The sequence below is a fragment of the Vulpes vulpes genome, chromosome 5 (assembly GCF_048418805.1).
Source record: "Vulpes vulpes isolate BD-2025 chromosome 5, VulVul3, whole genome shotgun sequence".
Lineage (NCBI taxonomy): Eukaryota > Metazoa > Chordata > Mammalia > Carnivora > Canidae > Vulpes > Vulpes vulpes.
The window spans coordinates 57,828,481-57,841,818 of record NC_132784.1 but is presented as its reverse complement, the minus strand read 5'-3'; the positions used below and the strand labels follow the sequence as shown (position 1 = coordinate 57,841,818).

The 13,338-nt window shown below is 38.6% G+C and overlaps 1 protein-coding gene across 4 annotated transcripts in view; it reads right to left on the bottom strand.

Annotated features, from left to right (window-relative positions):
• Positions 1–13,338, bottom strand: part of ATP9B (ATPase phospholipid transporting 9B (putative)) — a 240,280-nt gene that overhangs the window by 191,541 nt on the left and 35,401 nt on the right. For all 4 annotated transcript variants that reach the window (XM_025997772.2, XM_025997773.2, XM_025997774.2 and 1 more), the window contains exons 4-5: positions 11,359–11,472; positions 3,498–3,606 (exon numbers count right to left, since the gene is read on the bottom strand). In XM_025997772.2, the coding sequence (XP_025853557.1) occupies positions 3,498–3,606; positions 11,359–11,472 (223 nt within the window). The remainder of the gene's footprint in view (positions 1–3,497; positions 3,607–11,358; positions 11,473–13,338) is intronic.

The window sequence follows — 13,338 nt, the reverse complement described above, 5'->3', positions numbered from 1 at the left end:
CCTTCCGCCTGCTCAAATTTGCTACTGAAACTCTCCAGTGAGTTTTTCTTTTAATTTATTGTACTTTTCAGCACCAGAATTTTTGCTTCCTTTTATAATTTCTATACCCTCGTTGATATTCTGTATGTAAATATACTGTTTTTCCTGATATCTTCTAGCATTTTTCAATTGTTTCCTTTAACTCCTTGAACATATTTAAGGCAGCTGATTTTGAGTTGTCTAGTAAGCCCGGTATCTGAGCTTCCTCAGGAACAGTTTCTGTTCATTTCTTCTGTGACTGGGCCACATGGTTTCTTTCCATGCTCTGTAATTTTCTGTGGAAACATTATAATCTGTTAACTCAGGAAATGAGTTGATTTTCCCCTCTTCTAGGTTTATTTTGTTGCTCGGTATATGCTATAGCCATGCACATACAGGGACTTTTCTAGACTCATTTCGTAAAGTGTGTATTCTTTGTCATGTGTGGTCTGTGAAGTCTTTCAGCCAGTGTTTTGGAAAGGATTTCTTGCATAGGAAAGGGGAAAGACAAAGAAAGAAAGGGAGGGATGGTGGAGGAAGAAGGAAAGAATTAGAGAAGGAAGGAAACAAGGGAGGAAGGGAGAAGGACAAGAAGAGAAAAAGAGAGACCAAACTCTCCCCATCATTGCTGATTGCCTCTGTGCTGGGGATTCCCAACAGAGTCAGGCTGCCTAGAATCAGCCTGAGCCTTCCTCTGCTTTGCACTGAGCCTAGAGGCTGGCCAGAGGCAAAACACTTTCTTGGGGTCTTCTCTTGAGCATGACCCAGCACTGGCGTTGGAGATACCTTTCAAAACTCACCAGTAAACACAGGCACTTTTACATGACCTAATTTTCCGAGGAAATGCTCTCTCCAGCTTCTTCTGCCTGGCATTTGACACTCTATCCTATGTGCTGACTGCCACTGCTGGCCCCAAACTACTGCTGCAGTTCCTTAACCTGACATAGGCTTGAAAAATGCATACTAGTTTTGGGCTCCTCTGCCCTGAGAGACATCCAAGTTAGATGAAAGAAAGACAAGTATCCTGAGTCAGTCCTTCACGTGTTGCTGATAGGGTGGACAGAATAGACACAATTCTCTGCAAGTAAGTTCTGCTCTACTCCCTTCAGAGCCAGGGTCCAGAATCCCAAATCAAGAATGTGGCCTGCCATCTTCCCAGCAAGTGTTGACTTATCCATATTTCTGTGAAAGAAAGAGCATGTAGGACTGCCTCCTCCCCAGTTTCACAGATAGCACCATACCACTTAGTTTTGAATGAATATTGGTAATACACAAAAACAAATCTCAACACAGTCCAAATATCACAATTAAAACAATTTTAAAAATAAGCCAGGATCTATACTACATTCTAAAAAAGACACACCAAAGTTACACCTAATTTATTCCTGGCCCATTCCAGGGACTCGTTTTTTCAAAAACTAAAGCTTACCTCTTTTCTACAATATACCTTTCCTCTACCATGCCACTACTGTAAGCATCAAAACATCTTAATAGTTAACTGTTCAATTTAATCGCAAAAGAATAGTCTTTTGAATACACGGTCCTGGGACAACAGGGTAGTCACATGCAAAGGAATACAGACCCATAACACACACCATACACAAAATATGAAATAAAAGTGGATCACACATCTGAACATCAAGGCTAAAACTATAAAGTCCCTAGAAGAAAATACAGAAGTAAATCCTTGTGACCCTGGGTTGGTAAACCATTTCTAAGCTACAAAGCCAAAAGCACGAGCAACAAAAGAAAACACAGATAAGTCAGACACCATGAACACGAAAGCTTTTGTGTGTCAGAGGACACCGAGAAGAAAAACACACACCACAGAATGAGATAAAATATTTCCAAATCACATACTGACAAGAAACTTAAATCTAGAATATATAAAGAACTCTTACAACTCAATTATTAAAAAACAACCCAGGTAAAACAGTAAGCAAAGAATCTGAATAAACATCTCTCCAAAGAAGACAACGCCCAACAAGGACATGAAAAGATGCTCAACATCACTAGTCATCAGGGAAACACAAATCAAACCACCATGAGATACCACTTCACACCCAACAGGATGGCCACAATAAAGAAGATAAGAAGACAATAAAAGTGCTGGTGAAGATGTAGAGAAACTGGAACCTTCACACATTGCTGGTGAGAATGCAAAATGGTGTCGCCAACCAGGAAAATAGTTTGGCAGTTTATAAAAAACAGAGTTACCATATAATCCAGCAATTCCACTCATAGGTATATTTACAAAAGAAATAAAACAGCATTCACACAAAAACATTTGTATACATTCACAGCAGCATTATTTACAACAGCCTAGAGTGGAAACAATCCAAACGTCCATCTACCGATGAATGGGTGAACACAACATGGAGTACCACAGAGTGGAATATTATTTGGCAACAAAAAGAAAGCCTGACAGGCGCCACAACATAGGTGAATCTTGAACACAGGATGCAAGTGAAAGAAGCCTGTGACCAAAGCCCACATACCACAGGATTCATTTCTGTGACCTGTTCCTAAGAGGCAAATCTATGGAGACAGAAGGCAGACTGGGGGTTGCCTGGAGCTGGAGTAAGGTGAGAGGGGCAAAAATAAGATGATGGCTAATATATTCAGAGTTTCTTTTTAGAATGTTAAAAATGTTCCAAAATTAGATGGTGGTAATAGTTTCATAATTCTGTGAACATACCAAAAATCACTGAATTGTATACTTTAAATGGATAAACTTTATGTTATATGAAATATATCCCAATAAGCTATAAAAAATTTCTCGGAGAATTATTTCAAATAAATAAATTCAGTGTACAAATGTCCACATGTGAACAGAAGATACAAACTCCACTCTAAACCTCATTTTTTAAACAGTCTCAAGGTTATTACGAATATTCATCTAGCTATTCAGTGCCTTCCCTCGCTGTCCCTCACGGACACAATCACTGTCATGGTGTCACTTTTCAATGGTAATAATGCCCACCTATGGCTTCTCCTGCACTCTTCCCAGTACATCACTTCTTTTCCACTGGGACTGAGAGACCAAATAAACAAGCTCTTTAAAAACATAAAATTAAGCAAGGGTTAAAGCCCTGAATGAAGTTAAGGAGGAATGGGCATAAAGCAATTATCATTTTGGATCATGACATTTATTTTAGGTGTCCAAGGCCCTTCACTTAAGGCCATAGTACTAGATGTCTGACCTTTATGACTGTTTAAAATATAACACAAATAAAGATTTTATTTATTGGTATTAGGCTTCACAGAAAATGTGCATACACCAGTTGGGTTTCTAAGTACATATGTCCAAGTACCTTGAAATGGTAGGCGTTATAAAAAAATTAATTAGATACCATATGTAATCCCATAATACTACTTTCAATAACAGAATTAAGACATGTTTTCTTTCATTTATGTTAACTCTAAAATGATGATTACATTTAGCACATGATAAGCTAGATCAAAAGGGTCTTACTAACCTCTTACTGTAAGTTTGCTGTATAGCTGTGAATTCACTTCCTTGTCTCGCTGAAAACGCCGAAATTCATCAATTGCTTCCCTCATGATAGTGACAGCCAAAACAAATCCCTATGAAACAAAAGAAAATATGGTATTTGAGAAAACTGGTCTTTAACAAAAAAGTTAAGGCAAAATTCTTTTACCATGTAGTTTTACTTTTTCCCTCTCAATTTATGTTACTTCTAAAACAGAAACAGAAACAAAAACAGAAAGTAACAATGAAACACTAGAAGAGGAATATAATAAATACTAAAATATTTAAAATTCTCCCTATAAGGAAAAAAATTTTTTAAATCCATATAACATGTACTTCAAGCTAAACATCAGAAAATGCTTAGTAACCCAAAGAAAAAGAAATCTACGACCTAAAAAAAAAAAAAAACCACACACAAACACACCCCACACCTCCCATGAATTATATTTAGAACACTCAAGCCTTTATGTATCAAATTACCAAAGACTATCATCAAAATCTTATACTCTCTGCACTTGAATCTTTCTGGTCAAAGAAAGCACAAAGGAACACAGCACAATCTCAGCACAACAGCTTCCTCTAGTACAGGACCCCAGGCACAGCCACCGGCTTTTGTTTTGCAAGCAAAAACCTCAACAAATCAACTTGCTATGTAAATAAAACTCTGACATCATCTTTCTTAAACCTACCCACAGGTTTTCCAACACCTACGTCAATACCCTTCATTCTACCTCTCTACAACCACACAATGCTCAGTAGGCTCCTGTTATTGATCCTCATTTACCCTCTGTAAGTGATGTAATATCAGATGACTGCCCTGAAAGGACAATGGTCTGTCACTCCAGGGTTGTGTCTGTGTCACCAATAGGCCACACTGGGTGAGCCCTTGCATTTACTGAAAGGCGATCCTCCCCGGTATACTCAGAGTTGTGCCACCATCACCACCTCTAACTGTAGAATATTCTCAACATCCCAAAGAGAGAGAAAGCCTACACCTGATGGTGGTCACCAACATCCCCTCCTGCTCCCAGCCCCTGGCCACCACTAGTCCAACTTTCTGTCTCTATGGATTCCCCTCTTCTGGGTGATATGGCATGTTTAGCATTTGATGAACTGCCAAACTGCTTCCCAAAAAGGTTGTACCCCTTAACATGTACTTACTGGCCATAAGTATACTCTTGGGATCCTATACTCACTTTTTAACTGTGTCATTTGTCTTTTCACCGTGAAGCTGTACGAGCTCTTTGTATTATTCTGGATACAAATACCTTGTTAGACATGTGATTAGCAAATGTGAGGTTACAAGTGTTTTCCCCCATTCTAGGTTATCACTTTATTTTCTTGATGGTATTCTCTGATGCACAGGATATTTAATTTAAGAAAGCCCAATTTATTTAAGTTTTTCTTTAGTCACTGGGGCTTTGATTGTCCAAGATCATAAAAATTTGCCCCTACATTTTTCCTCCCAGGAGTCTTACAGTTTTAGCTCTTCCATTGAGGTCTATGATCCATGATGAGTGGTTTTCTGTGTATGACATGAGGGAGGGGCCCAACTTCATTCTTTCACATCTGTCTGTCCCACTGCCCCAGCACCATTTGTTGAGGAGATTATTCTCTCTCCACTGAACAGATTTGGCACCCTTGCCAAAAATCAATCCATCATAAAAGTAAAGGCTTATTTCTGGGGAAGCAGGAGTCCTCCGACGCCAATCTTCTTTTCCATGTTGCACTGGCTACTCTGGGTCTCTTGCATTTACATATGAATTTTAGACCTAGCTTGTCAATTTCTACCAAAAAGCCAAGTGGGATTTTGTACTGTCTTTCAATTCGTAAATATGTGAGGACTTCTATTTATTTAGATCTTTGGTATTTTTTTTAATGTTTTATTAGTTTTCAATATGCAATGCTACATTTTAGCTAAATCTATTCCAATTTTCTTTCTGATATTATAAATGGAACTATTACCCTAATTTCATTTTCAGATGGTCCTCACTAGTATATGGAAATACAAGAGGTTTCTGTGTATCTATCTTGTACCCTACAGCCCTACTAACTCATTTACTTGTGCCAGCATTTCTGAACTAGAAATGGGCCTCCCTACACACAAGACCACGCCACTGTGAATGGAGCCAGCTTTCCTTCTCTCCTTTCCATCTAGGTATCTTAGTACAGGTAAGACAAAGAAAAAAACATGAAAATCCAAACCAGAAGACCCAAAATACTTTTAAGAAATTTGGTGTTATCACAAAAGCCTTAAAATTGACACACCCTTTAACCAAACAGTTTCACTTCTGGAAACTTATCCTAAAAAACAACAACAAAACAAGGATCCCAGCAGGATCAAACATAAAAAACTGGAAATAACTTGAATGTCTACAATAAGAAATTCATGGTACACTCATATGCTGAAATATTGTACTTTCTGAATTAAAAGATGTTGTTAGTCTCGGATAGGAAAACAAGACAACTTTAAATACACAAAATCTAATTCACAATCATTTTCAGTAATGTGAAAAACACATATCTACCAATCCAGGAAATAAGAGCTTTATACAGCCATTCTCATGCTGGTGAATATTTACTGTTATAGACTTATAATTTCTCAAAATTCTATATATAACCAACTCACCTTGAGAGAAACAAGAGAATGGTTGTCAAGCCTGTGTTTCTTAGATACTGGAGGGTATTGTTAGAAGCGTGACTCTGAACCAGGCAAGCACAGCATCATCACCTGGAAGGGTTTTTGTGCTATCAATGTGTTCAAGCCCTACCTGAAATGTGTACATTTAATCTCCTCTCAAAAAAAAAAAAAAAAAAAAACAGGTCCCAGACATATATACATTAAGTACACTCTTCCAGTCAATCTAACTTTCACTATGGCTTAAAGGCAGCAAAAGTTAATTAAATCTCCATTCATTAAGTAATTATAAACCACAAAATGTAATAGCTCCTAGTGCTTCCAAGAACTCAGGAAGTGAAAATAAGCTCTCATTTCTAAAGCAGTGATATCAGAGAAGATGCACCAAAGTGGGGTAGGTCCCAACTTCTAGAACAGGAGTCAAGCACTCTCCAGAGGAAACAGCCCTGGTCACCGGCAGACTGCTAGCATATACAAGCTGCTCTCAGCCACACTTCAAATCTAAGGTTTACCTAAATACAGAAGTGTAGGACCAGCCACAACCAAGAGGTGTCACTCCCATACCACCACGTCCATCTCTAGCATATCTATTCTGAGAAAAGCCCCAACAGCCAGCCTGGCTACATAAAGCTGGTTATCAGAACAGTGCAGCTGACACCAACATTTCCTTCTTAACCACTGGAGTCTAGCACATACGGGCTTCCAGCTTTCGAGCTGAGATCTACTTTGTCCTAACTGGATCAGAACAGGCTGGTGGCCAATGGAAGATGTGGACAAGGGAACCACAGGAGTTCCTGGACCTTCCTAGGACCTCAGCACCAACCAGGTCCAAGACAGAAGCTACGGTAATGCCGCCTAAAAAAACCCAAAGTGAACACAAGAGGGTGGCAGAACTTCATAGTGAAACAACAGTATTTGTGCTTCAGCCTGTCAGTCACAATGCCTGACGGGAATGTGGCACATGGCCAGTCCACGGGCTGTGACTAAACTCTCTACCACAAAGTGGAATTCTTTTTTCCTACTTTTCCAAATGGCCCAGGAGCCATGTAAGTGCCAAAACAATATGCATTTTTATAAAAAGAGAAAAAAATGCTATTGATATAATAATGTCAGTTTAACCTTGAGGAATTATTACATGCCAGAAACTTTTCTATGTATTTTATTTTTTCTATGTATTTGAAGTGAGTTACCTTTTAAATGCCACAAAAACCTTATGAGGTGTGTACCCTTAGCTCTAATTCACAGCCAGGAAAGCTCAGACACCAGAAGCACACATCCTTTTGCCAAGGTCGCACTCATGGGCAGCTTATGTTAAGAGTGCTTGTCTCTACACAGTATGAGGTTCGAGTCCAAGTAACTGATTTGGTTTCTCCTTTCCGTATCCAACCACATCACCAACGCAGAGACACTCAAAAAGAAAAGAGTGGACAGAAGGACTGAAAATCAAGGTCCTCGCAGACGGACTGGTCACCTACGTAGCCTAGCCTACGTGGCTGTCCATTTTGTATTAACAAAGGAACACAGCGTACGTGGAAGATGTAGTGTGAACAACCCAGACCTCCTTAATCTAAGAATCACTTGCATGGATAGATCTATTCTACTTGATTAATTCTGATAGAAGCACTGCAATCCTGATTACACTAGCTTTCCCTCAAAGAGTTGCTGTGAAACCTGAATGATGCAAAAGGTAATCTTCATTGTGACACAAGAATGTAATGAAATCACTTCTCAGTTTGCTCTTCTGTTCTATGGCAAAATATAACAGAAATTAGATCAGAGCTGAAGCTAGTAAATAATACTGCCCCGAGTACTTGATAAAGAAAGATTATTAAACTATCACTGTTTCCAGGAACTCCTTTTAGTTGGAGAACAGAAAGAATATGAAGCGCCTTATTTAAAATTCGCAGACATCAGATACAAGATTTTAAAACCACCGCTGTATGATGGTTTCATGCTTCACTGGCAGGTTTCTGGCAAGGAGGAATCTGGCAATGCTAACCAATTCATTTTTCTGAGCAACCTTACAGAACCTGAGAAGGCAGGCAGCGGAAAGGCGTCAAAACACAAAGTGTATGTGTAAAGACCACATGCCAGTACAGGCTCTTGACCAAGGACAGGGGCAAACACAGTGGTCAAGACAAAACAAGAACTCAGGAGCTGTGAGGGAACTCTGTTGAAGCATACTCTCTTTATTAAAAAACAAAAACAATGGGGATCCCTGGGTGGCTGAGAGGCCTGGCCCCTGCCTAGGGCCCAGGGCGTAATCCTGGAGTCCCAGGATCGAGTCTGCTTCTCCCTCTGCCTGTGTCTCTGCCTCTCTCTGTGTCTCTCATGAATAAATAAATAAATCTTAAAAAAAAATAAAGTGTATTTTAGAAGTAGATTTAGTTTAAAGGTTCTTCAACTTGCCCTAGATGAAAAAAAAAGATATTATGTACATAGTAGCTGAATCTTCGGTTTAAAAAAAAAAATTTAAAAAAAATTATTTGAGGTGAGTTTGGATCAAAGAATCAATATACCTCAGCCTGCTTCTTGGATTGAAAGGGGATCCTAATGTACACATCAACTTTTTAAGATTTTTGCTAAATCAGAGGTTAAAATGTATATAAACAGTGCAAGCATAGATACTAACAAATCTTCATTACTGATTATCTGATGAAGGCATCGATTGTGGCTGCTGCCAAACCAAAGAACAACAGAACACTGTTGAATAGAGCAAACCAATTCTGAGACCTAATGGTGTGATATGAGAGCAGGGCACATGAGAACCTGCCCAGGCATGTCACAAGGCAACGTTAAGTTACTCAAGTGGGAAAAATGTGCTTTTCACTTTTCTTTGAAACCCCTGACACACTGCAGCAGAGTAACGGCATCCCTTCCGTGGATATTGAAACAGATGCTTACTGAGGCTCTTCTGTAAATAAATAGTTAATTCTCACACATCAATAAAAGAAGGACAAAGTACTTCAAACACCTAAGACTGACAATCAAGTTAGAGGATGTAACCCTCTCATGGAAGCAGAGAAAGGAGAGGCTACAAGGCATGCATGATCTCACTCCAGCTCTGGCCAAACAGTCAATTCTGTGCACAGTTAAAATTAAATTCATCAGGAACTTATCTAAAACTAACATTTTCTTTGGTGAAAAGCTACTTAAATCACAGTTGATAAGAAAAGATGCAAAAACAAAACAGAAATGAATACATTTTACTTTAGATTTTAAGATGATCTTATGTTCTGAGACTATCAGTGCTGAAGTAAACGTCAACCCAAGACTGGAGTGACACTGAGGCAGTTCAGTGCAAGCATAAGAGCCAGGGGGAGAGAAAGGGGCCAGAAATAAACACACTGAAATCCTAAGTACAGCCGTGTTTTTAGGATGAGCAAGTATTTTCTCTGTTCTCTAAAATTACTGTGATGCTACAATGCCTTTAATGGAAAATGGGAAAAATAAGCAGTGGTTTGTTAATGAGACGTCCTGGGTGCACACAGCCTATGGAGCTCATGAGCACGAGGAAGAGTGTACAACCAGACTGATCATTACAGCAAAGTCTATAACTGTGAAAAATGAGAAGAAACCTAAAAGTCTCCTTTCCTAGGAAAACAGACATATTCATTCAATGGAATCCTTCAGAGAAGTGAAAAGTATTGTCCTGGTATGATGTGTCATCCTGGATCCATTTAATAAACCAATGTTAAGCCAAAAAAGCATGATGCAAAAGGACACAAAGTAAAACTATCTTTACATAAGTTATTTAAAGCATGGAAACACTGCTGCATATTTATTCTCAGAATACAAACATAAGTAGTAAAATTAAGAGAGATACAACAATTGAATCTCAAAGGCAGAAGAGAAGTTGCCTGCAGGGGAAGAAAGGTAGTAGGAAAAAAGAAGTCCCCTCTGTCCTCTCTCCATAGCCACCTGGCTTGAGCACCAACTGTGAACACTGGGGTCTGAGCTTCGGTGTCCTTTGTGTGCTATGTGACATGTACACAGACCCACAGCTCCCTCACCTGCTCAGGAGGAAATGTGAGGACCCATGGGACTCCTTGCAATCACAGTCCCCATGTCCCTACGCCCCAGTGGCACCTGCACTGTGTACCCCAAGAGCTCATGACAATCCCACCACTCTACCATCTGCATATCATTCGAACACCACCCCTCAGAGGGGCCTTCCTTGACCACCCTATTTGAGTAACTCCGATGTCTCCCAACCTTGCTAATTTAATGAGCGGAAACATTCTCATTCATTGGTGGTCTGCTTTTGTTCTACAAATGCAGTTACTTTCACTGCTCAGACCCTTGCTACTCTAAAGTCTACATGGATGGGAGGAGAGGCTGGCTCAACCAACTCAGCATCATTTCTGTCCCCTCTGCTGGTCACCCCTGGTGCATCTGAGAAGACCGGCTCTGTGAGGCAGCAGAGCTGCACAACCAGAAGAGAAAAACTCAAGAACACGCTGCTCAGGTTTCCAGTTCTGAAGGGAGTACTTAGGTGGGGAACGTGAGCACGGCACTGCTCTTTCACTCACTATGTTTTCTTGGCTGGATTATGATGGTAATCTGCCCAAAAGGGAACAAACAAAAGGAAGCAGTACATTTTTCTAGGTGACAGGAAGAAAGAAGGCACACATTTTGTCTGTATAAACTGAAAATTAATGAAAATTATTGGCAAACAGCATAAACCATCAAAATAGTATTATGTTTGAAATGGAAATATTTGATGCTACATATCATTTGCCTTTCAAAAAACTTTTATACACTGAGCTGTCAACCAGAAATTGTCTGGATTTCATTGAGCTACTTCAGCCAAAAGGTAAGAACTGCCCATCTGTCAGGATGCCAAGAGGTCGCTGAGCAGACCACATCAGCATTCCTGACAGTGCCACAGGCACGGGGGGAACCAGGCTGGAGAGACAGAAACAGTATCATAGGACATGTACACAATGCCCCAGAGAAAGCACCAACAAAGGCACCAGTGGCCTTTGTAGCCAAGACTTGCAGGCAGTGTGCTGCCCTGACACTCCTGCAGGGCTGCAAAGTATTTAAGTGACAGAGGTCTGTAAAATTTTTTAACCAAAGTTCAATAACACATAACAACATCATGTTTCTTAAAATCTCATCAGTTATCTTTCAAACATCCCCACTCTTAAAACTATATTATAAATAGTTAATAATTTATCTTAATTATAAAAATCTTTTCTTTTACCAGAGGAGCCCAGTAGGTGTAGAGATAGCCTATTTTCAATGCTGGTACAAACTGTGAGCAGGATACTACCAGAAAATAGAGATTCAGGAAAAACTTGAATTGTTCATATAAAACCTAAAAAGGAAAAGAAAAAATTAACACAATCTCTCCAAGGAAAACCTTTAATACTTCAATTAAATAATTAAATCAGCACAATATCTAACTACATTTCCATCTAAAGGTGAGAATATACCCTGAGTTACAGTAAATTTAGTAATTTTGACACTAGCTTTCCAATAACAAAATCACATATAAAGAGAGGTCAGGTTACCCCAAAATTATACTTAAATTGAAAAACAATTAGAACTTTCAACTATGTTGAAACTATGCTCTAAAAGTTTTGATTTTCTGGGCAGCCCCGGTGGTGCAGCGGTTTAGCGCCACCTGCAGCCTGGGGTTTGATCCTGAAGACCTGGGATCGAGTCCCACATCAGGCTCCCTGTATGGAGCCTGCTTCTCCCTTTGCCTATGTCTCTGCCTCTCTCTGTGTCTCCCATGAATAAATAAAATATTTGAGGAAAAAAAAAGTCATTATATGTATATGAAAGCAAATAAGATAACAAAACCTTCCCAATATTAGTAAGTCAATAAATATGTATTTATATACATACAACCGTGTATCTTGATAACTCAGAAAATCTTACAATGGAAAAGTCATGTTAACTTATATTTTTGAAATGTAAAAAATAAAGTATGATAGCCATGTTTCTGAACACAAACATCTAGGTAGCTTTACAAAAATGAGTGAACAAGCAAAATGTACACAATATGACATCACAAAAACTGCCTTAATCTCCTCCAATTACTTCTCTCGAAGTATATGAAATGATGACATATAACAAGTACATGAACTGCTGACCAATTCAGGAAGACAGTGACCTATATACTCTTTATAGTCTCTTGGCAGTTGATCTGCAACAAAATTTTCAAGTACAAAATAAGTATTTATTTTGTATTTCACTGAAATTTTAGGAATGCAAATCCTGCAACTATGCTTGTTTTTTTTAATTCAAACAGAGTTATCTTGGGAAGAATACCCAAGATCCAGTATATTAATAGACTTCTATTTCCATATTCTCAAATTATTAAATTTAAATTGAAAATCAAAATGGAAAAAAAATCAAAATGGAACAAAACCCATGTTTATAGATGAGAATAATTCAAATACCACTATAATTGCAATTAAACTTACAACCTTGCAACTTCCAAATCAGAATCTTCTTGGATGCCACTTTATATGCAACTTGGAAGGTATGGGAAATTTTAACTAGAACAGAGCAATGGGTTAAGTACCTATTGTTGACTTAGAGTCTGGAACCACAGTTTTTATATAATGAAGTTTTCTACATCATCATACAGTTGTCTGTGCAACTCAAAAATCAGCTACATTGATAACACATTTATATTCATAATCATATTCAATTGCTGTCTAAAAATGTTTTGAGTCATTTCATAAATTAATCTCAGCAGGAGAGAAAGCTCTTTTTCCTCAGTCATTTCTTTAAAATCTCAGTTAGCATAAATTATATCTATTAGCAATTCAAAAATTGCCATTTGTGCTAAAAATGGCATAGAATTCCTACTGTGCAATTACCAAATGTTTCTAAAATACTACGTTTTAGATGAAAAGCCTAATTTAAGAGACAATCTAAGAAAAAAATTCACACGGTAATAGTTGTAAGCCACATCAACAGGTATTTTCAGGACACAGCCCATCCTGGCAGGCTACAAGAACTTGCTCTGGTCAGAGTGAGGCAGCTGTGTGTGCTTTTAGCCACCATAATCAATATGATATTGTCTACTGAATGACCTTTGTGACCTTTAGGAAAACGTACAATGCTTTTACGGATCTGTGAGTACTTAAAATTTAAAAAAAACAGGAGCTTCATTCAATAAAGATGGGAATATTTATCTGTCTGAAAGACAGCTTACATTTTACTG